General features: G+C 63.8%; 2 protein-coding genes across 3 annotated transcripts in view; one reads left to right on the top strand and one right to left on the bottom strand.

The window, feature by feature from the left end:
- The window catches only part of CUNH7orf50 (chromosome unknown C7orf50 homolog), a 119,284-nt gene extending 105,663 nt beyond the window's left edge, over positions 1 to 13,621 (top strand). For both annotated transcript variants that reach the window (XM_008698453.2, XM_040634655.1), the window contains 3 exons: positions 381 to 580; positions 6,936 to 7,017; positions 12,861 to 13,621. In XM_008698453.2, coding sequence (XP_008696675.2) covers positions 381 to 580; positions 6,936 to 7,017; positions 12,861 to 13,043 — 465 coding nt within the window. In that variant the 3' untranslated portion in view covers positions 13,044 to 13,621. The remainder of the gene's footprint in view (positions 1 to 380; positions 581 to 6,935; positions 7,018 to 12,860) is intronic.
- A 7,055-nt stretch (positions 13,622 to 20,676) lies between these two features.
- LOC103670060 (cytochrome P450 2W1) lies at positions 20,677 to 26,186 on the bottom strand. The gene is made up of 9 exons (XM_040634615.1): positions 26,013 to 26,186; positions 24,406 to 24,568; positions 23,956 to 24,105; positions 23,727 to 23,884; positions 22,329 to 22,502; positions 21,871 to 22,009; positions 21,570 to 21,754; positions 21,223 to 21,364; positions 20,677 to 20,897 (listed from the first exon to the last, which is right to left on the bottom strand). The coding sequence occupies exons 1-9, from the start codon at positions 26,184 to 26,186 to the stop codon at positions 20,677 to 20,679; spliced, it is 1,506 nt and encodes a 501-aa protein (XP_040490549.1).
- Positions 26,187 to 27,491: the final 1,305 nt, after the last annotated feature.

Below are 27,491 nucleotides of genomic sequence, written 5' to 3'. Positions count from 1 at the left end.
GGGGGGGGGGGGGGGGGGGGGGGGGGGGGGGGGCAGGGCGGGTCTCCTGCAGGGCCTGAGGCAGGGGGGCCCTCCGCGCAGCCAGAAATGCTTGTTCCCAGTGCTAAGCGCAGGTGCAGGGTCAGGAAACAGGGATGAGGTCGGTCAACTTTGACCCGTCCTGGGGTGAGATAGTCCCACCCAGCGCTGGGTCTCCTGGGTCCCTGGGAGAGCAAGACGCTGAGCAGCCCCACCCCCAGTTCCTGGGGGTGAGGGTGGGGCTGGGGAACGCAGCATGGGGTGTGGAACAGCCCACCCACCTGGAGGGGGTCAGCTCCCGAGAGCGGGGGTCCAGGATGCTGTGGGACATCCTCATGGGCCTGTTTTCCCTTGACCTGAAGGGAGAAGCAGTGTTGGGGGCCAGACAGGAGACGGCTCCCCAGCTGCCTGCGCTGACCCCGGAGGAGAAGAGGGTCCTGGAGAGGAAGCTGAAGAAGCAGCGGAAGAAAGAGCAGTGGAAGCGGCTGCGGGAGTCCGGAGCAGCCCAGAGCCTGCCGGCCAAGCGCTCTGGGGCCCAGCTGGCCCTGGACTACCTCCGTGGGTAAGATGACCCCCCTCCCGCGGGGCCCGGCCAGTGTCCCAGGGGTTGTGTGGTGTCCCGGGAGGGACACGGGCTGCAGACTCAGGTGACCTGGGCCCCATCTGGCTCCTGGGACCACTGGGACCCCGGGGCCTCTAGCACCACCCCCAGTGGTGTCCCGTGGCCGTCCTGGTGGTGTCACCACAGAACCAAGGCCTCCGGTGGGGCTGTCTCAGGGAGAGGAGAGCCGCCATCCTGCTCTTGACTTCGCTGTGCAGGGGAAGTGGAGCACGGTCTCCGCAGCCTTGGCTGGAGCCTTCGGACTGCCCGAGGCCCTGTTTCACCCTGTCCTCACAACTGGGCAGAGGCTGGCAGATCCATTGCTAACAGCTTCGTAGGAGACTCTCTGGAAGCTCTGGGAAAAGTGAGGCCCGTGTGAGATCACTGGTTTCTGTTTGCCCAGAAACAGAGGAAGGGAAGGGAAGGGAAGGAGAGGCACGCACGCCAGCAGGTCCTCGCACCTGGTTCTCCTCCCCAGGAAGTGGGTTCATACTTTCTCTGATCCATACTCACTCTTCAGGCTGGGGGCCAAAGCAGCCGAGACCACGGTCAGCCTGAGAAGGCCCGCCGTGGACACACGGCTTCCCTCGTTCCGCATTGTGTTTGCGGAACGGTTTATATGCAGCCCGCATGCAGCCAGTTCCGAACGCCCTTGTCACTGCAGAAAGCGGCCCCCGCCCCAGCTCCAGGGGACCCCTCATCCACCTCGTCTCTGTGGCCATGCCGATGCGGGACATTTCCTGCAAAGGGACTCATTCACCACGTGGCCTCTCGTGGCCTGCTTCTCCCGCTTGGTGTACTGTTTTGAGGTTCGGCCACAGGGCAGCACGTGCCGGAATTTCCTCTCCCCTCACGGCCACATACTACGCATCGTGTGTCTACAGTGCCGTTGGTTTACCTGTGCATCTGTTGCCAGGCATTTGTGTTGTTTAGGCCACGTGGCCGTCGTGGCTGCTGCTGTGGTGTGTGTCCGTGTGCGGGATTCTGTGTGGCCGTGTTTTCCTTCGTCTCGGGCACAGCCTAGGACTGGGGTTGCTGGTGACTGTGGTGTGGGAGGGGCCACAGACACACAGCGGCTGAGGTATTTACAGCCCCGCCAGCCGGGCTCTGAGGACGGCCCTCCTAGCCGGTGCGGGGTGGTGTCGCGCTGTGCCCTTCGCTGGTGTCCTGAACCGCGTTGAGCCGGAAATCCAGAGAATGCCGTGGGCTGCGGGGCTGCCCCCGCTTGGCTCCTCCCTAGAGGGTCACGGGATGGACTCCGTGAGGAAGATGGAGTGCTCCTGGGAGGACAGCTGCCCGCTGGCTCTTGAACCTCCACCTGCTCGTCTGCGGAGCACCAGAAGGCCCTGCCATGGCCCTGCTGGGGGCAGGAATTCTCCGGAGCCCACCTGCGGGCTGGGAAGAGGGCTATGGATGGGCTCTCGGAACGCTGTCTGCCCCTCTCCTCCTTCACTGCGCCCTCAGAGCACCTGGCCAGAGAGCGGCGGCCTGGACCGCGGTCAGGAGTCCCCATCCCCTGGCCCTGGTCATCAGCCGTAAGGACATGTGATTCTGTGCAACCTGGGCCCTTCATGTCCTCTGCACTCTTGGCTACTGGGCACAGTGGGGGTGTGCCGGAACCAGCTCCCCTAGGGAGTCCGGTCCCCATCGCTAGTGTTACCTGGGCGCGCTCCTCCGCAGTTGTCAGCAGAAGGGCTAGGAGCAGGGTCCGGGACGGGGCTGGGGAATCCCCATTCGCTGCGACCAGGTGGCCAGCACAGCGCTCCTGGCCTCCCCAGACTCGGCAGGGCCGCTGGGGGGAGACCCAGGCCCACAGGTACCTAGCAGAGGCTGGGGTGGCTCGGCTGCATGCATGTCGTGGGTGCGGAGGGGTGCGCCATGCCTGCTGTCACCAACCAGGGACCCTTCTCAGGTCCGCACACTTCTTATCTCAGCGCACGTTTCCCCGGTCAGTGAGGTCTGCCTGGTGCGGGGGTTCAGCATTGTCAATGCCACCAGCGTCCTCTGAGCTCAGAGCTGACGCCACCCCCCTGCCCTTGCCGCTCCGAGAGCCAGCGCACGTTCGTGTGAGCCTGCCCGCCCGGCCGACGTGCTCCTAAGCAGGGTCATGGGTCAGCTCTGGAGACGGTGTGGACCCCAGGCTGTATAGCAGGACACAGACGGAGCGTGACTGGGGCGGGCCGGCAGTAAGGACAGGCCAGGAGGCCTGCAGTGCTTGTGGCCGCTCTCCGTGTGCACCGTGTGTGGAAGGCAGGAGGGAGGGCTGGGGCCCAGTCTTGACTCCGCCGTGTGGAGTGCCAGCTCCCTGGTTGTCACCTCAGGGGCGACTGCCCTGTCCAGACTGTCCCCATTACCTAGAGGCCAGCCCAGGGACGCTGTCCACGCTCTGGTCAGCAGCCTGTCCTCGCTTCCAGCCTCGCCTCCAGCCCACATGGGCTCCTGTGGCCCAGTCCTCCCCACCCTGGGCTTGATAGTGGCAGGCACTGTACAGATGGAGCTGTGCCTTGTGCGGCACGTGGAATGCCAGTGTGGCCCCTGCACCCTTGCGGGAGCCCTGGGGGTGCCCCTGGGCACCTGTGGCACGTCTTAGCCCGGAGCCGAGGTGGCCAGCATCCCCTCCTCCTGAGGCCTTGCACCAGGCTGCCGGTGGTGTGGGCCGCAGCCCCTTGCTGGGCTGGGGGCAGGGAGATAGGCTCTCTCCTTGTCCAGGGGATCCCCCCGTCTGCCCAGGCAGACAGGACCAGCCTCCTGGCAGGAGGCTACGAGCCCCCGCCAGCTGTGCCTGTTGCCATAGGGGGCGACCCCGTGGGAATGGGGCTGCACCAGGGGTGGCTGGGGCCCTGTTTCCCTGCCACAGCCAGGCTGTGCAGCTGAGGCCGGCAGGGGTCGGAAAGCTGCTGAGAGCGGTGATTCTCGTCAAGGGGTCCCCACTCTCCATTAAACTGGGACAGGAAGGTGTTACTGCCCCACGTTACAGATAGCACTCCAGCAGCTTGGAACCAGGGACTGCAAAGTACCGAGCTGGAATGCAGACCACGCTCTGTGCCACGCTCCGTGGCCGCTGCTGCATGCGGCCGGTGGTGTCTGTTGCCGTCCCCGCGCTGCAGTGTGCACATGGCCGGTGCTGGTGTGCTGTGTGACAGATACAGTCTCGGTGCTGCCAGGCCAGTGGGGCAGGGCAAAGTGAGGGGCCCGGAGCACATCTGCAGTGGGCTGGTGGGGTTGTGGGCACGGGCACGAGCCACGGCCCCCATCAGCTCCTCCAGCTCCTCCTTCCCTGACGGAGGTGCCCTGTCCCCATCGTGGTGCACCAGCCCCTTAGCCCCACCCCCAGTGCAGGCCGTACCGTGGGTCAGTTGCCTGGGCAGGCTACCAGCAGGCCAGAGGCAGGGTGGAGGCCCCCAAGTGGGTGGTGGTGCTGTGGGACCTGGGGGTCGGCAGGGTGTGGAGCCCCAGCAGCTCAGGGCCTGCCTGTGGAGGCAAGAGGCTGCCACACGGCATCACAGCCCAGGACCCTCATCCCAGTCCAGACGCCGGGATCGATCTTCCTGTCAGCTGAGATAAGGTTTATTTCTGCCACAAAGACGGAGCTGGGATTGCTGCACGGGGCCACTGCTGCGTCAGGCTTGAACGTGGGAGTTGGCGTGTGTGCGGTCTGGGGAGGGGTTCTTAGGGTTGCCCTGAGAGCTGCGGTGGGGGGAGGGTCTGGTGGAGGTCAGAGGGCTCAGGGGCCCCAGAATCTGCCTGATGCTGGGACTCAGGCAGGGCGTCAGCTGTGAGCTCCCCATGGACTAGAGCCTCTGAGCTGCTGTCACACCTGTCACCCCTCTTGCACCACGCCTCTGGCTGGCCATGGGCTTGGGGCCTGGGCAGTGACTGTGCCTGCCTCTTGCCCGTCTGGGCATTGAAGCGTCCTTCATCCGTGATCTCATGGTGCCCAGAGTCGTGTGCTCTAGGAGCCACTTAGGCCCTGCACACCCTCGGGAGGTGTGCACTAGGGAGCCTACCCAGCCCTGGGTCACCACTCCTTTCCTGCCGGCCCCAGTCTCCCACTTTCTCTGCTCCCCAAAATACAGATTCTCCATCCCTGCAGGGCACTGCCTCTCACTGAGTCGTCTCCAGGGTGGAGCAAGAACCCCGACAGGCAGGCTGGCTCGTCTGTGTCCACTGTCACCGTCTTCCCTGTCGTTGTCCTTATTATCCTTGTCTGGAGGCCTCCTCTCTGCCTGTTCTGGGCGTGCTCGGGGGCCCCCAGCTGGGGCCCCTCGCTTCCTGTGGGCCCACTCGGCATATCTGAAGTCGCTCCGGCACTCCCTGGGGGCTCAGGTGACCGGAGCCCTGGCGTTGGCCAGGGGGTGTTGCTTTGGGCACACAGCCCGTCCATGTTGTCGACGAGGCGACGATGGGAGCCTGGTCCACAGAGCTCCAGGTTCCAGGCAGTAGAGCTCGGTACTGCCACACCTCTGTCAGCCCAGGAGGGACCCCACAGGCCCTGGGGTGAGGTCATGTGCCATCCTCGGGTGGGGGGATGGGCCAGGGTGCACAGGGAGTCCATTACAAAGAATGAGTAAGTGTAGTGAGGGCTTGCTAGCGAGTGGAGAACTCGAGACCCAGGAGGAGCAGGTCAAGGGGCAGCCACTCCCCCAGGCCTGGGAGGAGGCCCCGCTGTGGCTCTCGAAATGGCAGAGAAGTCACAGGAGCCCAGACCACAGTACTTGCCGGGAAGACTGCTGGTGGGCAGTCTGGCCAGGGCCACGGTGGTCCGTCAACTCCCGGGGGTTCCTCGCTGGAACCAGGATGGAAGAATCTTCCTCTGTTATCCTGACATGTCTCTCCAGCACCTTCTTCACATCAGACCATCTGGCAAAGGAGCACTCTGTTTCCACGGAGCGGGCGATGGAGGGAAATTTGAGGCAGAGGCTGTGACTTGATGACCAGCATGGGGGAGGGGGCCCCTTGGGATAACCGTCAGGGACCAGCCAGAGACCACACTGGCCTGGCGGCTCTTTCTTCCTTCCATCCCTTCCTCTAATGACCACTGTTCTGGTTTCTGCTCTCCCGCTTCTGCCGGGGCCCACGCTGAGTGCGGCACATGCTGGTGCAGGAGCCTGGGCCGGGCTTTGTCCCGGCCCCAACATGCTGCCCGGAGAGGGCCCGTCAGTCAGCCTCCAGGCCTCACTGATACGTGGTAGAGTCAAGCTATGAGTCCGGGCATGGCCGTGCTGTCTCCTCCCCTAGGAGGACAGGAGCAACAGTCCAGTCTGGCTCAGGTCCTGCTCTGTGGCTGCCACACGAAGTGCCCGTGGTCTCTGGGCAGACGTGGGGCGGGGCTCTGGGGCTCTGTCATCACAGGACATTGTGTGTAAAACAGCACAGCAGTGAATTGCCTGCTTCCACCTTGGCCCCCACGAGCTGTGGAGCCAACGGGAGCTCTTGGACCCTCCCTGCTGTCTGTCCCCCACCCCACCCCCCGCTCCACCGAGTAGAGGCAGTGAGGCTGCACCGAGAGCAGCGGCCACACACCCCTGGGGGCTCACCCTCTGCCCTTCTCCCCACGGCACCGGCAGCCACGAGTCCTGACATGCCAGCCTCTGGCCCTGTGTTCACCGCTCAGCTCTGAGAGCCTGGCCCTGCCGTCCTGGCCGGAGCAGCCGCCCACCCTGACGGGATTCCGCCGACACCTGGAGCTACCTGCTTCCTCGTCCTCCAGCCCCTCCAGGGTGGGCTGCAGATGAGCAGGCTGGCTTTGTTGCCAGGGCCTTGGTGCCTGGGGAGCCTGGGCCCTCGGAGGCCTTTGAGTCGAGAGGGTGCAGGCCAGGCGGGTCTAGCAGAGGCACGGGGCTGGCGCGGCCGGGTTTCTTTCTATGTCCCTGACATCCAAGCAGCCCAGACCAGTGGGGCCCTCCAGGTCAGGGTTCTTGGCTCCTCCTGGCTTGCTGTCCGTCACCCTTCACACACAGCTCTCGGTTTAAAGGCTGTCCGCACTCTGGTGGGCAGGCTCTGCCGTGGCACACGATAAAGGCTTTGCAAGAATGGCTGATGTCACGGAATTCCGGCTGGGCACGTTGGCATAAAATCGTGGCACTGTAGGGCTGGGAGAAAGAGCCCTGTGCCATCCGCTGTACGTGTGGAGGCAGGCCCGCCGGCCGAGGCTTCACAGCCATGCGCAAGTGAGGCGTCCTCCCGGTGCCAGGCCCCTGAGCCCCCTCTGCTCCTGCTCCTTGTCTGCTGCCCTCTGACTGGGGAGGCGGGGGGCTGCACAGACCTTTCCAGCTGCTCCTGCCGGCACCTGACACATCCTGTCCTTGCTTCCTAGCTGGGCCGAGAAGCATGAGAACTGGAGATTTCAGAAGACAAGGCAGACCTGGCTATTGCTCCACATGTACGACAGTGACCAGGTGTGTGCACGCTGGGGGGGCAGATGTGTAGACATGCTGGGGGGGAGGTGTGTGCACGCTGGGGGGGCAGGTGTGTAGACATGCTGGGGGGGGTGTGTGCACGCTGGGGGCAGGGGTGTAGACATGCTGGGGGGAGTGTGCACGCTGGGGGCAGGTGTGTAGACATGCTGGGGAGGTATGTGTACCTGGGGGCAGGTGTGTAGACATGCTGGGGGAGTGTGCACGCTGGGGGCAGGTGTGTAGACATGCTGGGGAGGTATGTGCACGCTGGCGGGGCAGGTGTGTAGACATGCTGGGGGAGGTGTGTGCATGCGGTGGGAGCAGGTGTGGTAGACATGCTGGGGGAGGTGTGTGCACACTGGGGGCAGGTGTGTAGACATGCTGGGGGAGGTGTGGTGCACGCTGGGGGCAGGTGTGTAGACATGCTGGGGGAGGGTGTAGACATGCTGGGGGAGGTGTGTGCACACTGGGGGCAGTGTAGACATGCTTGGGGGAGGTGTGCACGCTGGGGGAGGCAGGTGTGTAGACATGCTGGGGGGCAGGTGTAGACATGCTGGGGGGAGGTATGTGCACGCTGGGGGCAGGTGTGTAGACATGCTGGAGGGGAGGTGTGTGCATGCGGGGGGCAGGTGTGTAGACATGCTGGGGGGGAGGGGTGTGTACACTGGGGGGCAGGTGTGTAGACATGCTGGGGGGGAGGTGTGTAGACATGCTGGGGGGAGGTGTGTGCACACTGGGGGGGCAGGTGTAGACATGCTGGGGGGGAGGTGTGTGCACGCTGGGGGGGAGGCAGGTGTGTAGACATGCTGGGGGGGAGGTGTGTGCACGCTGGGGGGGGCAGGTGTGTAGACATGCTGGGGGGAGGTGTGTAGACATGCTGGGGGGAGGTGTGTAGACATGCTGGGGGAGGGCACGCAGCTGGGACAGTGTGTAGACATGCGGGGGAGGTGTGTAGACATGCCGGGAGGTGTAGACATGCCGGGGGGAGGTGTGTGCACGCTGCGGGGGGCAGGTGTGTAGACATGCTGGGGACAGGTGTGTAGACATGCTGGGGGGAGGTGTGTAGACATGCTGGGGGGAGGTGTGTGCACGCAGCGGGGACAGGTGTGTAGACATGCTGGGGATGTGTAGACATGTGGGGAGTGTGCACACAGCGGGGACAGGTGTGTAGACATGCCGGGGGGAGGTGTGTAGACATGCCGGGGACAGGTGTGTAGACATGCCGGGGGCAGGTGTGTAGACATGCCGGGGGGAGGTGTGTGCACGCTGCGGGGGGCAGGTGTGTAGACATGCTGGGGACAGGTGTGTAGACATGCTGGGGGCAGGTGTGTAGACATGCTGGGGGGAGGTGTGTAGACATGCTGGGGGGAGGTGTGTAGACATGCTGGGGGCAGGTGTGTAGACATGCTGGGGGGAGGTGTGTAGACATGCTGGGGGCAGGTGTGTAGACATGCTGGGGGCAGGTGTGTAGACATGCTGGGGGGAGGTGTGTGCACGCAGCGGGGACAGGTGTGTAGACATGCTGGGGGGGAGGTGTGTGCACGCTGGGGGGGCAGGTGTGTAGACATGCTGGGGGGGAGGTGTGTGCACGCTGCGGGGGGCAGGTGTGTAGACATGCCGGGGACAGGTGTGTGCACGCTGGGGGCAGGTGTGGATTGTGTATCAGTGTGGGTTTTCTCACAGGTCGTCATCCCTTGCTCCCGTCATTTGTTTTGACAAGTAGTTTTCATGACAACGGTGGTGGGTCCGCGGCACGGAGGTCAAGAGTGCCCCTGTGCACGTGACGGGGCAGGGGGACCTCCATAGAGGGAGCACCTGAGAACCACAGTCTGAAACGAGGCTGTGGGTGTGGCACGATGGGGGGGGAGGGCAGCTGTCCACACGGGCCAGGGTTGCTGTAGGAGTCATGGGCCGGTGGTGTGGCCCACGGCAGAGCCCCCTCTGGGACAAAAACGCCACATACCTTCCCCGTGACCCCACTGTCCTGCACAGCCCTGTGCCAGCTCCCCACTCGCCGCAGCTGGGAGCACACCCCCACCCCCTCATCACCGGACTTCTGTGCCCAGGAGCTCAGACCCAGGGGACGCACGGTCCCCAGCACTCTCGGGAGCAGGTATCACACACGGGGAGCCAGCGGGGAGCTATGCACACGGGCCTCGGTGCCGCCGACCCCCCTGCCTGCTCCCGGCGCTGCAGCCGCTTCCTGGGGGGAGATGGCCAGGGTGCCCCAGGAACCACTGCTGCGTCCAGATGGCCCTTGCTTCCCGGTCATGCCCCGTCCCCTTGAGGCCACCTAGTCGTCACAGCCATGGGAGCTGTGCTAGGGACATGTTGTCATTTTGATGAAGATTGATTTTTCTATTTTTTCTTTTGTTGTTTGCGTTTTTCGTGTCATGACTAAGAAATCATTGCCTAACCTGAAGTCAGGAAAATTACGTCTGTTTTCTTGTAAGTTTTTTAGTTTTGTTCTTACATTTAGGGCTTTGGCCGATTGGGGTTAAGCTTGTATGTGGTGAGTTAGGGTTCCTGTGCGTGTGGACGTGCGCCGTCCATTGAATGGACCGTCCTCCCCGCAGCGCGTGGACATGGCACCTTGCTGCTTCCCAGCATCCTGCCAGTTCCTTACCCGTCTGCCCTGCTGGAACGCAAACCCCATGAAGACCAGGCTTGTCAGCTCTCACTGACCCTTCAGGTCTCCCTGGGCTGCCCTGGAAAATGGGGCACGTGTATCTGAAAACCCAGCTGGGGGACTGGTGGTGTCCAGGGGCTTTCCAGAGAGCCTGCAGTAACCAGTGGATGGAAGGATGGATCGACAGATCAGTGGTGAGCCTGTTGAGGTCAGGGTCAGAGCTCATATGGGGTCCAGCACGGGCAGTGGGGTGGAGGAGAACCCTGAGCCGCAAGTGGTTGACTATGACCTGGGGGGGCAGGTGGGGCGTCTCAGATGCCGGGAAGGGAGGAGAGGGCCAAGCTGGCTGTTGGTGTGTCATCCTGACAAGAGGCCTAGCCCTCCTTCAGCAGACACTCCTGAGGCCTGCGTGGCTCAGCGGGGTGGGGCGGGGACAACAGGGGCAGGATGGGAGCCCAGGGCGCAAGCTGGGGGATCCTTTGGTGCTCTGGACCCCAGACTCTGTGGACAGTGGTGCCTCTGCATCCTGGCCTATGTCCAGCTGTCTCCCAGCCCCACTGTCAGCCGTGCTCCTCACACTTCCCTTTGTGGCCCTCCCACTGTCCTGCCCACGGGCTCCCTCCAGAGCAGCTCCGCCACCCTGGACAGGCCCTCCTCTGCGGGCTCTTGTGTGGCCCACACTCGGGCCTCTCTGTGACCCCCCAGCACAGTGCCGGGACGCTCCTTGGCGGGACCGTTGTAGTAACGGCCCTCCGGTGCTGCCTGCCGGGACAGCAGAGGCCATGACAGGAGGCAGAACTGTTCTGCGGTCCCACACGTGTCCAGTCTTCCTAGCGCACTGAGTAGAAGGAACCAGGCTGGCATCTGCCTCCCCCGGGGGCCTCGCTTTGAGCCCCCAAGGCAGAGGCAAACACAGGCCCGACCTCACAGCGGCCACCTGCCTGCGTAGGGCATGGGTGAGTGCGTGTGCACGTGTGCGCGTGCGTGGGTGTGCACACGCCCCACTGTGTTCAGAAGTGCTTCCTTCCAGGAGTAGGATACAAGATTTGGTTTCAGGGGATGAGACAGATCCAGAAGCCCGGTCTAACCGCGGGGTGGACTGACAAGGGAGCTGGAGGGAAAGCCTGGCAGTGCCCCTCACGTTCAGGACGCACCGAGGAGGAGGGAGCCAAGGCCAGTCGATGGGGAAGGGTATGTCCCCAACAAGCCGCGCTGGGCCAACTGGGCGTCCACACGTCAGAGAACGAAGGTGACCCCACCCAACCGCTAACAAAAGTTAAAGTGAGAGCCGCGATGTCAGGGCTGACGCTGTCCCGTCATGACCTCGGGTCGGGCACAGGTGCCTTAATCACGGCTGCACGAGCACAGTGACACAGATGGACAGACGGGAGTGAGACAGCCACCCACGGCATGGGAGAAAGTCCCGCGGCCAGGCTGCCACGCATGGAGAACCTTCCTAGCTCGGTAACGGGACAGCCGCATTTCAGCGTGGACAGAGGGTCCACGTAGACGCTTCTGCAGAGCAGACGGTTCGGGTGGCCGGGAGCACCTGCAGCGGAGCCCCACGTCGCTGCGCCGGGGGAATGCCCACCAGCCCAGCGTGGCTGCGGTCAGCAAGGACGGCGCTGGCACCTGTGGATGAGGACACAGCTTCCCTCCGCGGTGTGCCTCTTGGAGCGCCTTGTTCCCGTTACGGATGGATCGCATCGCCGAATTTCTCCAAGGATGGCAACAGTGCAGTTTGGACATCTTCTCTCTGTACAACCTTTATTTTATCCAGGTTGTCTCTGGTTTGTTTGCTTGGCCTCCGACTTTGGAATCAGAGACTTTGCTCCGATGTGGTGCCCTGTGGGGGTGCCAAGGCTGCACGCGCCCAGTGGCCTGTGCACCTGCCTGTGGGTTCCGTGTGGGTTGATGGGCTGGGCTCGGGATCATGGGTCTTCTCTCCTGCGTCCTCAGATTCAGAATAGACTCTTCTAGTCTTGCTGCAGGACACAGGCTTGGCTGCCAACACAGGAAACCGGAGGTGGGGGGACAGCCTGTGGAGGTGGGGGGACAGCCTGTGCTGGGGGCATCCCGTGGGAGGAAGCAGGGGGCAGCCCGTGGGGTGCGGTGGGGAAGGCTCCCCCCCCCCAGCCCATGAACTCTCGTACCCTCCCCCTGTGCACAGCCCACCACACTGGAGCCCTTGCGCCTGCTGTGTCAGTGGCCGGGGGCTGCTCTTAGCGGATGACTGCCGTGTGCTCGAAGTTGAGCTATAACCGCACACGAGAACGTTGGGATGAAATCCATTTATCTGGGGTTTATTTAGCTGCTCGTGCTCTTGGTGTCCCGTCTAAGAAATTGTTGCTTAATCGCAGGTCACGAGGGTTTTCTGCGATGCTTCTTCTAAGAGTTTATAGCTTTAACTCACACTCGCAGGTCTTTGCCCCGTTCTGCGCTGACGTCTGAAGATGGTGGGAGGTAGGGGTCCAGCTTCCTGCTTCCGCATGGAGACATCCCGTGGGCCCAGCAGCATCCGTTGGAGCAACGGGTCTTTCCCCGTTGAGTGGCCTCGGCGCCCTTGACAGAACCGGCTGACCGTGGGTGGAGGGGTCACCGCCTGGGCCCCGCTCTGTCCCTTGCCCTGGGTGTCTGTGCCAGTGCTCTGCCCCACTGCTGTGGTGTCGGAGTCGAGAGGTGGGAGTCACTGACTGCTTCTTGAGTGGACCCGGCCGTTCCTTCACTCTTGGCTCTGGACGGACCAGCCGGGCCTGGAGTCTGGGGTGACGGCAGCAGAACTCGGTCATATCAGCATCATCTCCCTCACACCTCTGTTCTTTACCCTAGATCTCTCCTCACAAACATACCTGTCTCCTGTTTACTTAGTGGCATTTCGGGGGGGTTGAGAACCCACGGCTGCCGAGCCTGAAGCCCTTGGAGGGAACAGCCCAGGACTGGGAAAGGGTCGCTGCAGGAGGCTGGCCCCTCCTCCCTGCCTCCCCCAGTCCTGTGGTCCTGCAGCACGGGGACAGAGCGGGAGCAGGTGTGTGGCGTGGGGGTCCTCTTGCAGATGCAGGGGTGCGGCCTGAGATGCCAGCTGCGGGGCCGGGAGCCCTGCCTGAAGGCTGGGGCCCACACTGGGAGCAGCACCTCGTTTCCTCACCGCTCAGTGTCCACGTGCCCCACGCCACCCCACCCGGCCCCTGACACCCTCGTCCTCTTGCCCTCCCAGGTTCCCGATGAGCTCTTCTCCACCCTGCTGGCCTACCTGGAGGGGCTCAGGGGCCGCGCCCGGGAGGTGACAGTGCAGAAGGCGGAAGCCCTGATGCAGGAGCTGGACGAGGCCAGCGGCGCGGACCCCCTTCCGCCGGGGAAGACCCAGCGCATCCGGCAGGTGCTGCAGCTGCTCTCCTAGCGGGTGTCCAGCGGGCCACCGCTGCCGCTTAGGACACAGCCGGCCGCCACCGCTCAGCAGTGGGGCCCCAACGAGGGGCAGGCGGGATTACCAGCAGGTCAGCGGCCAGCGGGCCCCAGGGCTTCCAGGCGCTGAGTCCCCGTGCCTGCTGGTGCCTGACCCTTGGGGGGACTGACTCTGTTTGGCCAGACAGTGTATAGATGATGACCTGTTTTCGTCCCTTTACAGCAGAAAGTAGCCACCCCGGCATAACCTAGAGATGCCCTCCTGGCCTCCCAGTGGCCCTCTAGCCCCCAGGGAGGTTGCTTATTGAGGGAAAGGTCTATTTTTTTACTGGGAACATCTTAGAGATTGACCAGAGCCAGCCCTTCCCTCCAGCTGTGGTCTGTCCCAGTTGGGGGTGAGGGTAGCCCCTCCGGTGCCGGCCACCGGCATCCAGGTCACCTGCCTATGTTCCCTGGCAGGTCCGGGCTGTGGCTCGCCCACACCCCACCTCCCTGCTGGGGCCTTGCTGACCAGTCCCAGGGAAAACATGGCTGCATTTTCAATAAAACAGGCCCGTGTCGTCTGTGGCCCTATTCTGTGCATCCCGTTCTCGTTTGCCGGTCCCAACTGCGAAGAGCTTGTCCTGAGAGTGAGCGTGTGTCGGGCCGGAGCCAAGGCTCCCGGGGTGGCATCCCGGCAAGCTCCCCGTGTGGCGCTCCTGCCTGTTGGCTCTGAGCACTGGCTCTGCGGGCCTGCCGTTGGCAGGTGTCGACAGTGATCACACTGGCTGCCCTCCCACAGCCGTCCCTGCTGTGTGCACAGACACAGGACACGCTCGCCCTGTTCCCCGAAGAGCGCGCAGGTCGACCCCCTGGAAGTCACTCAGCGCGGCAGCCCACGCCGCGGTGGGAAAAGTCGGCAGGCCCTTCAGGACGACATCGCTTCTAGGGACCTGTGGAGAATCACAGGGTGGCGGATATATGCGGTGGTCTTAAAACTTATCCCCCGAGGCTTTGACGCTCCGTCCCTGGGACGTGGGTCAGCTTCCAGCATGGGATGAAGCAGATGAGACACCGTGTGACCCCTGGGGCGCGGGCAAGAGGAGGAGGCAGCTGGCGCCCTTGGGACACGTGCCCCTGGGACTTGGCCACCGTGATGTGGGAAGCCCCCGTCACCTGGGGAGGCCACGTGGGGGGCCATGAGGGGTGCTCAGGTGATGGCGAGTCTTCAGACGGCAGCCGCCCCAGGTGACACTGAGTGACGCAGAGGTGAGCTGTCCCCGCTGAGTCTTGCTCACGTTGCAGGTCTGTAAACCCTGTTGCTGGGGCGTGTGCAGTAGGTAACCAGAACGCCACAAAGCTGTGGAGGCGACCTGCTGATATTGTGCACCACGGTGCTAATGGAGTCACAGGCTCCAGGCCTGTGTGTATACCCCCGATTCCAGGAGAAGGCCTGGGGCCGGCTGTGCTCCCTGAGGTGTTCCTTCCCAGCACCGTCCCCAGCCTCAGCTTCTGCTGTGACTTCAGCTTCCCTTACCATGGAGCACCCGTGCCAAGGGGTGCTTCTGAATGACGGGGTAGGGCTTCGGGGTGCCTGGGCCTGGGGCGGCCCACTCGTCCAAAGGGGCCTGGGCTGGTCCGTGGGGCCCCCCTCTTCTCACCCATAATCCAGACTCCTGGGCTCTGAAGGTCATGCTGCCCCACCTCCCACCCAACACCCACACCTCGGTGGCACCGCCATGGAAAGGGGACATGCTCCGCCTCTCCCTGGGGGCATTTGGCTCTGTCCCCCACCCACTGGTGCAGCTGAAATCCCAATCACACTCACAAGCACGCGTCCAGTTCTGGGTGGGCCCAACCCCTCTTTGGCCCAGGTGGCTTTGGAGACAGATGAGAAGTCCTGACTCCCTGGTATCCCTCAGGTGAGAACTCGAACAGGGAAGCACTTCGGAACCACGCGTCGGTGCAGGTCTGTGAGCCCATCAGCAGACCAGTGTGTGGGCATCACGGCCCCACAGATAATCTGGGGACGTGGACAGTCAGGGTGCCAGCCGTACCGTGACCAAGCACGGAGCCATCCTTAAAATGATCTGGGGACATGGACAGTCAGGGTGCCAGCCGTACCGTGACCAAGCACGGAGCCATCCTGAAAATGATCTGGGGACATGGACAGTCAGGGTGCCAGCCGTACCGTGACCAAGCATGGAGCCATCCTGAAAACGACACTGAGAACTGGACGTACAAAGGAAGACCCATAGATGCAAAGAAAGGGCAGATTCTTTTTAAGGAATCAAGGTTATAAGAACCGTAGCGCTGGGTTTCCTGGAAGCCAAGCTGAAAAGGAAAATGTGATGGGTCCCAAGTCCTCATTGTCTCTTACTGGATACGGTGGAGAGAGCAGGGCACTCCCCAATACCAGACTGGGGGGGGCTCTTTCCTCCCTAAGAGCTCTGGTCGGAGCATGAAGTGCTATTCCCTCGAGGTCCCCCTGGCGGAAGGTGCAGAGAGTGGACACAGACGCGTCATCTGGACAGAGCTGTCTAGAGGCGTTAACTGGGTGTGGGACCAGCCTCCGTTGCCGGGGGTGCCAGTCGGAGATGGCCCTCTGATGAGGCCCCAAGGGCAGTGATCTGGGAGGGCCTGAGCCCCGGGGCCAAGCCACAGTGAGGGGTGCCTTGGGGCTGTCTGTGTGGGGCCACCGGGCCAGGAAATGTCTTGACGGTGGCCGGTGATTTCCCGCCAACACCCCCCACACTGGAAACAACCCAGATGTCCGTCAGCAGCCGAACAGGAAACCGAAGTGAACAGCACTCCCCAGTCAAAGGGAAGAAGCTTGGTACGGCCACAAAGTGGCGCTGGACAGGGGACGATGGACCACAAGGGCACACTGTCGATGCCACTCAAAGGACTTCCTGGAGACGGCGGGTCAGCTCATCTGCAGGGAGAGAATGCCCGGGGCAGGGGGCGCCACCGTGGCCTGTGGCCTGTGGCTACACAAGCTGGGACACACGCTCAAGCTGCTTGTTTGTGACACTCCAGCAAGCGCAGAGAAGCCTCGCGGGGCAGAGCTCGCTGCAAAGCACTGGGCTCTGGAAAGAAAACGGTAAGACGGGTTTGTTGTCGCCTGAATGTCTGTTCTTCACGAAGTTCTGCGTGTCTGTAGTGTAGACGTCTCAAGCACTGTTAGGATGTCAGAATGGGCGATGGGGGGCTGGGACTTTGGGCTGGGGGTGTCAGAGCCAGCAGGCCCATCAGCACCACCAACAGCCGTCCGCGGCCCCCGCCCCCCTCTCCGAAGAAGCAGCCTTCCTCAGCAGGCTTCCCTTACGTCCGGGGAAGCATGGCTCGGTCTCTCCTGACCTCCTGCAGAGAAGTGGGGACTAGCTACCGAGTGGCCCCTTGCCACGCTTTCCCACCCAGGGCCCGCAGGAAAGCTGTGTCTGTGCTCAGATAAACCAGCACTAAGCCAGCAGGAATGTCCCTGACGGGTGATGCCCTGCCCAGCGGCAGGTGGGACACTTACGGCCAGAGGGGCTTCGGGACGTCAGGTGGCCACAGAACAAGGACCCCTGCCCCCAGGACGCACTCTCAGCCCCTTGTGCGTCTGGCTCTGAGGGTGGGCATCCCTGCCGCCCTGGACCACAGCCTCATCTCGGGCCAAGAGCTGCCCGCCAGCCCCCAGAGGCTCCTTCCCTCACAGCCAAGACTCAGGTGCTGCAGCCATGGGAACCGACATTCAGGGAGGCCGTCTGCCCCCTCCTGACCCACAACGTCTAGGGACCCCTAATGCATGTCTGCAGAGGCTTCTCCCCAAGGCTGTGCAGCCTGGAGGCTGAGCTCTCTAGAGGTGCAGCCGTAAGAAACAGAACCCCAAACTTGAAAGTGTCCATCACGGATGATGGATGAACACAGGGTGGTCCATCCACACCATGGAGTATGACCGGCCTTCTAAAGGAAGGAACCGGACCCCTGCCCCACGGGGACGAGCGGCAGAGGGACACCAGCCAGACACAGAAGGACACGCACGGGGACCCCGCTCACATGAGGTCCCGGAGTCGTCAGACTCACAGACATACAGAGTAGACGGCGGGGGCAGGGCCGGGGCTGGGGGAGCGGGTGCAGGTCCGTGCGTCACGGGGACAGGGTCTCTGTGCAGGGGATGGAAGGTTCTGGAGCCGGATGGGGGGACGGCTGCACAGCCACGTGGATGTGCTCGGTGCCCCTGAATTATACGCGGAAATTGGTTAAGATGGTCAATTTTATGTATGTTTTACCACAGGAAAAATATGGAGCAAAACAACCAGGTTTGAGGCAGAGGTGACAGGCGAGCCGTCTGCCACATGGTGGAGCCCTTGCCACACGCCCCCATTGCAGGGCAGGTCTCTGTGCATCTGGTGGGGGCAGGAGCCGGTGGGTGGGCGGGTGGGTGGGCGAGCCCCCTTTGCAGAGGGGAAGGCAGCCCCAGGCCCAGGTCTCCATGTGATCGCTGAGCTGGGCCTGGTGGGTGGAGTCCAGGGCGGCCTGGGAGAGGGGTGTGTTCGTAGTTGTGCCAATGATCTCGAGGGTCCGACATCAGACTCGGCCCATCGTGCTCTTTCAGTGTATGATACGCTTATTCTGTGTCAACTCCATAAACGGGGGGAGGAAGGGAACAACATTCTCCAGATACTCCCCACGCGTAGGCCTGGGCACTCCTGGGCCCCGCCCCCAGGTCCCAGCACCTAGCGAGTTCTCGGCGGGGGTGAGGGAGCCTGAAAATGGGGGGCGCAGGGGTTCCCTGCAGAGGTGGAGCATTGCCCGCGGCCCTGCTCCTTCCCGAGCCCTGGACCAGTCTGGGCGAGGGTCCCACGCATACCAGCCCTGCGCCCAGCCCACCTCAGATCTGCATCTGGCCCTGGAGTAGCAGGGGCCCCCCACCAGCCCACAGGCCTGAGGGAGCCGAGCCGGGGGCACCTGGTGTTGGGGCCCCGGGAAGCTCAGGCTCCTGTCATGGACCAGGAGGGCATCGAGGTCACCGTGGGGATCTCCCGCCTGACACCCAGCCAGAGCTGCGGCGTGTCCTCCACCCTCCATCCTCCGCGTCCTCCGCCAGAGCCCCCGCCTGGGGGAGGGGCCCAGAGCAGCGTGTGCGTGGAGAGCTTTCCAGCAGGATGGACACCTTCCCACCTGGCCGAAAAGCTTCTCAGATTTGTTCTTGGCAAATTAAAACATCAGCTAACCCTATTGGCGTCTTTGGAGAGAACTGGAGTCACCCAGAAAGTGGTTCATTTTGACGCCTGTTCTCGTAAGTCAGGAAACACAGGGCTCAGGTTCTGCATCCCGCCCCTGCCCGAAGCGACCCACCTGGGAGGTGCCGCGGACCATGCTCCTATGTGAGGAGTGGCTTCTGGAAACAGGGTCTGGGCAGCACTGGATTTACCACAAAGACAGGAAACCCTCAAACGCTCGCATTTCCCCTGTTCCTCCCAGCAAGCCCGCCCCAAGCAGCTGAGTCTCTCCCACCCATAGCTTCTTGAAAGAGCTTCCGTGGCCATTCCGGAATGTTCTGTGTTGTCAGAAGGATGCTCGCAGTTCATTCACGGAGATGAACTTAGGTCGGATCCCTGCTGTTTGCACCGTGTGACCTCGGACAGTAAAGCGGCCCAGCCCTGCAGGCAACTCTTCCTTCAGTGTCAGATGTTGCAGACGGACAGACAGAAGGAATGCAACGACAGAACACACTCCTCACCCACCACCCAGCTTTTCCCAGAAGCAAAGTGTGTGGACACGGTCCAGCATCATCCTCCCCAGAATACCCCCTTCCCTTCCCCCACAGGGGCCCAGCACGGGCAGCGGCACATCCAGAAGCATCTGTGGCCACTGCCCTGACCAAGGTCGCGAAGAGACTCGCCCCCACCCCCACCCCCACCCCCGGTGTTTGAGGTTTGTGTGTTGATGGGTACGGCCCCGACAGCTTCATTTTCACCCTGGACACTGTTCCCGGATGTGGACGCGCCCCGACCCTTATCCTTTCTCCCCTGGGGAGCACTCCGCGTGGACGCCACCCCCGGGGACCCCCTTTTGCAGCTGCCCCAGGAAATGTCCCGGGTTTACGCTCTCTGGGAACCTCCCCCAATGTCACCAACACCTCGCTCGACTGAAGAACCCGGCCTTCAGTGGGACCTGTCCACCCTCCCCCAGCTGTGAACAGTCACTTCATCTGCACCCCCTGCCCTGTCCTCCCTTCGGCGGGCGGAAACCATGGCCTGTTCTCCCCGGGGACGGACGCAGGCTTCACAAGCATTACTAACTCGTGTCACGGCCTCAGCCGGCCCTCCACCTCTCCGCCAGCCCTGCCTCAGACGGGATTTTTCCTTCTACACAGATAGGCTTTTGAATTTAAAAAGCCAAGGCTTCAGTTTTGGGAAGGGTCGAGGGGCAGACGAGGGATATGGGGGGTCAGAAGGGACCAGAGAAAAGGGTCTGGGGTCTGGCAGCTGGTCGAGAGGCTGCCTCACTTCTGTCAGGTCCCTGCGCCCCCCACCCACAGCATGGGCCAGGGGAGGATGGCTGGGGTGGCCCAGGGCCACCATGTGGCCAGGACAGGGCCAATCCTACCCCGCCAGGCTCCCAGGTCACCAATGGGTCGCCAGATACAGGACAGGACACCAGATAACGGGAAGCGTGTCAGTGTGGGGGTGGCCCGTGGAAGCCCATGCTGGAGGGCCCCCCGTGGTGCACCCCTGACCTGGTCTTCTGGGCCCTGTCACAACAGCCCCCTGCCCAGAGGCTGTCTCCTAGAGGCCTTGCTACGTCTTGGGTGTGGGGGAGAACGGAAGCTGGGCCTTGGGGTCTGTGTCCCCATTTGCTTCAGGGTCCTGTGAAGTTGATGGGGTCAAGTGTGAGGGGCCCTCAGTGTCCTCCCTGCAAACTCCCGCTCATCCTTCCTGCTCAAGCTCTGCTGTCCCCCCTGCAGGGTCCCCGATACTCTGGGTGGCAGCTGTCCCTCGCCTGGTCCTGGCTCCCCGGGCAGAGCGCCTCCTGGGCATGGCTGCCCACAACCTGCAGGAACAGGGTGGGGTCTGCAGGAGACCCAGCGGTCCAGGACCTGGCACAGTGCAGAGTGAGTGTGCTGGGAACACGGGTCTCAGGCTGGCCTCTGGGTGGACGTCACCCTGCCACCTGCTGTCTCCCTGCACCCCAGCTGCAGGTGGCACCTCTGTGCCTGGTGGATGCCTGGCCAACGCTGGCCCTGTGGGCAAAGGGGGCAGCATGGAGGGGGAGTAGGAAGAGGAGGCCCCGGAGAACTCAGGGAAGCATGCGTGGGGAGGGGGTGCTTCACCACTGGGGCATGAGGGGCACCCTGAGGTACAGGTGGGGGGCCTGGGTGCAGACAGAGGCAGCGCTGATGGCCAAGGGGTCTGGGCGCAGAGGGCAGAGGGTGGGGAGAGGGCCCCAGCTGCCCTGGGGAGACCGGAGGAGAAGGGGTTGAGACACCTCTGGGCAAGGGGAACTGGAAGGGGGCTGAGCCCCCAAAAGAACAGAATCAGGCCCAGGAGGGGCTTTGGGGGCCACAGCAAAGAGCCCAGCAGGGGCTTTCTGTCTGTCCATCCATTTTTCCTGCCTCCATCCTCCACAGAGCACCCCAAGCTGGGATCTGGGGGAGTGACTCAGACTCTCCCTGGGTCTCCTTGGTCAGAGCTCCCGGGCCTGGGCACTGCACAGAGGGCCTGGGCTGGCGGCCGCATGGTGAAGGCCAGGGCGGGCGTGGTGTCCAGGGCAGCGGGGCTGAGGCCGGGCGGGGGCAGCAGGTGGTATCTGTGCAGGAGGCCGGCAAAGAGCAGGAACAGCTCCGACCTGGCCAGGCTCTCCCCCACGCAGACGCGGCGGCCTGCAGAGGAAACCGAGGCACAGGGTGGGGGCTCCAGGCCTGCTCTTTGCAGGGCTGTGCCAGGGAGCCCGGCCAGTTTCCTGGAGTGGAGGGAGAGGGGAGTCTCAGGGGGGACGAGGGAGGGCCTGGAGTGGGGGTGGTCTGAGAGCAAGGTCTGCAGTAACCGGGATGCGGGCCAGCTCCGAGGGGCAGAGCTGGGTTGCCAGGGGCTGTGGACAGGGGGAGGCCCAGCGGGCTTGAGCCTGAGCTTCCGAGGTCCCTCGTGACCAGGCCACTTGGGGGCGAGGGGCCCCGTGCTGTCCCCACCCACGAGGGCTGTGGGTACCTGCAGAGAAAGGCAGGAAGGCTGCCCGCTTCACAAAGCGCCCCTCAGCGTCCAGGAAGTGACCTGGGTTGAACTGGTGGGGCGTTTCCCACTGCGTCTTGTCCAGGAGCACGGAGCTCAGCAGGGGGATCACAGGTGTGCCCTGTGGGTGGGGCAACAGGTGGGCTGGCCCTGGCACCCCCTCCCCCCTAGGGGTGTGCACTGAGAGACAGCGTCCCCCAGGAGGCCAGCCTGGCCCTCGAGACTCCCAGGCGGACCTGCCCTGACCCAGAGCAGAAAGAGGGAGGGAGGGAAGGGGGAGGGAGGGCCCTGACCACCCTGTCAGAGTCCAGGAGGGGGGTGCCCACCTTGGGAAGCAGGTAGCCACCCAGCTGGGTGTCAGCCGCCATGCACCGTGGCACGTAGGGCAGGAGGGTAATGAACCGCTGGACCTCGTGCAGCACGGCGTTGGTGTAGGGCAGTGACCGCTGGTCCTCCAGCCGGGGGGACCGCCCAGGCCCCAGGACACGGTCCAGCTCCTCCTGCACCCGGCCTGCAGGTGAGAGCGTAGGTACCAGCATCCCTGGGAGACTCGATCTCCTAGGCCCTGGTGGACCCCCACCCACCCAGCAGGTGGCCATGTGCTCGGAAGACAGGCCGGGAGATCACCTTGAATACTCGGGTGCTTGCCCATCAGGAGGGCAGCCCACTGCAACGTGGCCGACGTAGTCTCTGTACCAGCCATGACCATGTCCAGGGCACAGGCCACCATGTTTTCCTCGGTAAAAAGGCCTTGAGGGTCTTTCCCCTGCAGAGGTGGGTTGGACGGGACTCAGCTGGAGGCTGGGCTCCGTGGACCACCCGCTCCCCACCCCCAACCCAGCTCTGGGCTCAGGAAGGGAATAGAAGACAGATCCAAGTCCGCTGAGCACCAGCCACCCCTTGAGGCAGGCACTGCAAAGGCCCATTTCACAGATGGGGAGACCGAGGCTCAGAGGGGCCCTCAGCTAGGAGGTGGAGGAGGTGGTGCAAGAGCAGCATGGAACCCCCCCCAACCCCGCTCCTCCTGGGGTGGGACCCCCAGATGCCCCAGGCCTCTTAGGTGGTAGGATGGGTCTCGCCCACACCTGGCCCTGCTGAATCAGGGCGTCCACGTAGCTCTTCACGGGGCCTCCGCTGGGCGTGGGGGGCTGCCGCGCCTCCAGCAGGGTCCTCAGGATGGCTCGGACCGCCTCTATCTTCCGCAGGACAGGCCGGTGCAGCTGGAGGAGGGCCCCAAGCCCGGGATAGATGTTGAAGAGCTGGAGGTGGAGGGCAAGACGGCGGGTGGGGTTGGGGTTCAGGCCCCACAGCGGGCCCCACACCCTCCAGCAGGTAGGTCCCCAGGCGCTGCCCCAGACTCCAGGCCGACCTGCTGGGTGGGTGCTGCCCGTGGCCACAAGAGGGCACCAGGCGCCAAGCTGGGGGGGCCTGGCCCTCCTGGCAGGACCAGCAGCCCAGGGAGCTCCCACAAAATCCTCTGTCCCAGGTCAGGAAGGGGGCGCCGCTGGACAGGTTACCACCTGTGATCATGCCTGCTCTCCATCCACCAGAGCCGGCGGGACAGAGAGCGGAGGGGGTTGTCCCTCATTAAAGTCATTAAAACAAAGAAGACTCCGCAAACTTCAGAGCTTCAGCTGACCCCGCTGTGACCAGGTTGTCTGCGGGGCCAGCACGTGCCCGGCACACAGATGTCCGTGGCTCTCCTGGTGCACAATGACGGCTGGGTGTCCCCCAGAGCATTAGTGATCCCTAGATCGGATTACACAGGGCGCCCCTGCGGGAAGGAGCTGGCACAGGGACGGAGGCCCGGAACATTCTGCTCTGACCCCTCTGGCCTCCATCCTCCTGGGACAGCCCGCTTCGGCGAGGAGGCCAGATCCTCCCAACCAGAGGACGTCAGAGGCTCCTACGACTGAAGCATGAGGACCGGAGACTCCGTGGCCAGCTCCTGCCTCACAGCCGTGACCACACGCGCCACGACCGGATGCGTGCGCTTAGCGACCTATCACAGAAATGGTCACGATGGCGAACACGTCATGCTTTGGAAGAGAGTGAAATGCGCATGCCCCTGGGAGTTCTGAAAACCAGGGCCATTTCACGTCATTCCTGCAACACGGTGAAGGACCCATGTTGGGTGGAGGGTCCCTCGGGTTAAGGGCTGGGGCGGCCAGGGGACGTCGAGCCCCGTATCCAGGGAAGAGATCCTCGGTCCCCATCCCTACCTCCGAGCAGGTGCACTGCTACTGATGGGCAGGTGTGGGAGGGGGCAGACGGGCACCCTGCCCTACACCCCCCTCATTGCCCAGAGGGCGCAGGGACTGGCCTGGGGTCCCATGACCAATCCGTGTCAGCAGCAGGCCATACCTCGGGCCCCCTGGCTCTGAATGCAGTACTGCTTTTGCAAGCTGGCAGCTCACCTCTCTTGGGCAGGCACAGTGCTGAGACCACCCCCCACCCCGAGGCCGGGAGTAGCCACCTCTCACCTGTAGGCTGGGGGTCCCCAAGAGGACCATGACCTCATCAATAAGGCTCAGCAGGGACACGAACACGGGATCCTGGTATTCGAACCGCCGGCCAAAGAGCAGCGTGAACGTGATGTTGGAGGGGGCCCAGCCCAGCAGGGCCAGGGGGAAGGGCTGGCCTGGAGTGGGAGGGAGATAGGCCTCAGGGGGTGAGGGGACCCCCAAAGGGGGTGTCCCGGCCCCCACTCACCTCCGTAGCAGTCCAGCTGCCCCGTGAGGCACCTCAGCTCCTGCAGGACCTTGTCGGCCACAGGCCCCCTCCCCACGCCCAGGCCGTGGAGGGTGCGCACGGTGAACTGGCGGGCGGCCCTCCAGCGCGCCCCCGACGAGAAGAAGATGCCTGCAGGCCAGACGAGCTTCCCATGAGCAACCCCGGGTGATGCAGGCAGGGAGCAAGGTCGGGGGGCCTGAGGAGGGCCTCACCCCCACCCCTGAGCCTCTTCTCCCAAGGGCTGGCCTTGGCGAGCCTCTCCCACTCTTGGGGTGTCATGGTCCCCGGCCATGTGGACACTGTGTCCCCAGGAGCCAAGCTGGGCACACTCCCCTGCTGCTCAGAGAGGCAGACCCCCCCTCCTGGGGTCCAGGGACTCCTATGCTCAGCTGGCCTCTGCCCCCTCCCTACCCTGCACCGCACACCTACCCCCACCTCCCTGGATGAGCTGGAAGATGGCGATGGGGGGCCGGTCAGCCAGCTCCGGCCCGGTGCCCATCAGGGCCTCCCTCACTGCCTCGTAGCCAGCCAGCACCACCGTCTTCTGGCGCCCCAAGTGGACAGTGAACACTGGCCCGTACCGTTCTGAGAGCTGGTGGGGACAGGCAGGAATCAGCCAGCGGCCCCACCCCCAGGCCCCCTGTGAGTCCCCCGGGGCTGTACCCGCGTAGAGTGGGCGCGGGGTAGATTCAGAGCCAGGGGTGGCCCAGGCAGAGTCTGTAGAAACCGGGACAGCTGTGGGTGTGCGTGAGCAAAGGCCCAGGAGCCCAAAAGCAGAAGGTGTGTTTGGCTGGAGCCGCGTCCCGGGGCAGTGTCCTGCTGGATTCCGCCGAGCCCCCTCCCCATCCACGAGGAAGGCCGGGGGCTACCCTTGGTGCTGAGTGTCACCGTCGTGGTTTTCTTTTCCGGGAAACAGCAGAGAGGGCTCCTGGGAACCCCAAGACGAGGAGGCGGGCGGTAGGAGGGTTGTCTGTGGGGTGGCCTGTGCTAGAAGCCCAGAGGTCTGCACAGGGAACAGAGGCCCTGTCCCCGCTCAGATGCCCTCAGCATTGAAGCCCAGACGGACAGGAGCAGGGGGTGCCCAGACCTCACACGAACCCCTGTGCCCAGCCTGGAGACACAGAACTAGACTGCACGGCAAGGGCTAGCCTCTGGTTCCTCTGCGTGTGCCCATCCCCCTTCCGTGCCTTTACACATGGGGAAACTGAGGCCCGGAGGCAAGACGTGCACTGCTGTCCATCATGTGCACTGAGGGACGGAGCCAGACCTGCCCTTCCTGTCCACACCCGCTCCACTCCACACACTGGACGGTGGCCCCTGGGTGCGACACCGGGCACGGCCTGAGAACCCTGGTGCCCAGGGTGCTTCCTGCAGCAGTTCCCCTGAGGGTCCACCCACACGCAGGGCCTGGGGGGCCACCAGGAAGCAGCAATGCTTCTGGAAAAGGACAGTGGCGTGGTCGCCGGAGCCGTGGTTGGGGCAGGGCTGGCTGTGCAGGCCTTGTGGGGCGGGTGACCAGGCCTGCACCTCTGCTTCACGCTCTGGGCCGGCCATTCCTGGCTGCAGGGCAGGGCGGCCTGCCTGCAACATGGGGCCAAGATCGTGTAGCCTCCAACTCAGGCTGGGAGCAGCCACACCCGGCAGGCGCCCTCCACCGCAGGCACATCTGTGTGCTAGTCCGGGTTCCTTCCCTCTCGGGACCTCTGCCGCGTGGTCCTACACTCCGGGAGCACCTGCCTCCTCCCCTCCGCTGCCCCCAGGCTCGGCTCTTCTGTAGGCGCTCATCAAATGCTGCCTGTTCCAGGAAGCCCTCGTGGCCTGACACTCCTGGCCCCTTGCTCCTTAAACGGCCCATCTGTAGGGTGGGACATCTTTCTCTTCCTCAAGGCAGGGTGGGCAGTTGGGCCTGTTGTGTCCTCTGCCAGGCCAGTGCCAGGCTGGGACACAGAACTCCTACCCCACGGGGGTCCTGGAACACAGGCTCAGCTCCCCCTGAGTTGGGCTGGGGTGCCCAGGACCCGCCGGCCCTGACCTACCTCCATCAGTGACCGGTCCTGCTGTGACACGTGCAGCAAGTGCAGGTTTCCAATGAGCGGCAGTGGGCGTGGCCCAGGGGGCCAGCGAGGGGCTGGGGAGGGGGTGCGGGTCCAGGTTCGGAGCAGCCCCCAGAGCCCCAGGAGCAGCAGGATCCCCAGGAGCAGCAGGGCCATGAGGACGGTAGGCGGCGAGGCCCCAGCTCCCCACCCTGTGCCTTATAGGCCGCTGGGAGGGCGTGCCTGCGCCTCACCCCCCCACCCCTAGAATGTGAACCGAGCAGTTTGCAGGGGACAGCCAGGCAGCTTAAAGTGACAGGCGTGCGTGGAATGTGGGGTCGCGTCTATGGCAGGGAGCCAGGGGTCCGGGGCTGTCTGGGGGGCTGGCATCTAGGCCTCGTGCTTGGGGCATCTTTGTCCCTTGCCTGCTGGAGAGGACACACCGTGGTGGCCAGTCTGCCCCTCCTGCAGGCCTCTGCCTTCTGCCTCAGTCTTCCCATCAGAACCGGGGCTCATGGGGCCTTGGAACCCGGACCCGAGCTCTCAGGGGAGCTCCGAGCCTCCCTCAGCAGGGCCCATGGAGTAGGAGGTCCGTGGAGGCCCTGGGAGTGGCCCCTGAGGGTCCGCACAGCAAATGCCTCAAATCCCAGGGCCTTCCGAGTGTCCCCTGTGAAGTGTCCAATGGCAAGCTTGCCCTCAGTGACAAAGTGCTCCCTGGTGGCTTTTTGAGCGCGGGGGTCACCTGGAGCGGGAGGCCTGGCCTGTGCAGGGCGGGGCAGGGTGGGCTGGCCGGGTTTACGAGCCCCGACTGTGCTGCACTCCGGTCTCCTGAAGCCCGGTGCCCCAACTGGGAGGGGAGGAGGCGCCCCGTGGAAAGGAGCTGTGAGGGGAGGGGGGGCTGCTGGCATCAGAAGTGGCTGGGCTTGCTCCGCACCACCTGCCCCGACATGAGGCAGCGGGAACCCCGTCCCCGAGAGGGGCCCCTTGCAGCGGGGCCTGTCTCCTGGGGATGCCGTCCATGCCCCTATGCAAACCCCAGAGCCAAAGCAGCCCGAAGGCCCCCACCCCTTTCCAGCATCCATTTGCACACCTCCTGTGACGGGGTGCTCACTGCCTCGTGGGCAGACCATCCGGTTGCACAGCTGTGTGGCCGTGGCGAGGGAGGACAGCTCTCTAACAGCTGTGTCTCCAGGTCATTCGGGCTGAGTGCCAGGTACCAAGGCTGCTACTAGGTGCGTGGGCTGCGTGTTCTCGCGGCCCAGGACGGTCCACTTAATTAATTCCACAAGCATTTATTGAGCACCTGTGTACGCTAGGCTCCGCCAACAGCTAGGGTTACAGAAATTGGTGGTCAGGGATCCAGAAAGGGCCCCCCTAGCCCAGTGGAAGAGACCCACGTGGCAGGGGCTTTGCCCCTGAAAACACCCGGGTGTTGCTGCTGAGCGCTCGAGTCACAAGGTTTCGGAAGGGCATTCCACAGAG

This window comes from Ursus maritimus, unplaced genomic scaffold, assembly GCF_017311325.1.
Source record: "Ursus maritimus isolate PB19 unplaced genomic scaffold, ASM1731132v1 scaffold_2, whole genome shotgun sequence".
In the NCBI taxonomy this organism is placed as follows: domain Eukaryota; kingdom Metazoa; phylum Chordata; class Mammalia; order Carnivora; family Ursidae; genus Ursus; species Ursus maritimus.
Note: the sequence above shows the minus strand (reverse complement) of the source record. Positions and strands in the feature narration are given on the sequence as shown.

Excerpts from the sequence above, each read along its gene's own strand:
- LOC103670060 (XM_040634615.1), bottom strand. The coding sequence starts at position 26,186 with ATGGCCCTGCTGCTCCTGGGGATCCTGCTGCTCCTGGGGCTCTGGGGG. Across the intron at positions 24,569-26,012 it reads AGGACCGGTCACTGATGGAG|CTCTCAGAACGGTACGGGCC; the intron begins GTAGGTCAGGGC and ends TGTCCCCACCAG. Across the intron at positions 23,885-23,955 it reads GCAGCTGGACTGCTACGGAG|GCCAGCCCTTCCCCCTGGCC; the intron begins GTGAGTGGGGGC and ends CTCCCACTCCAG.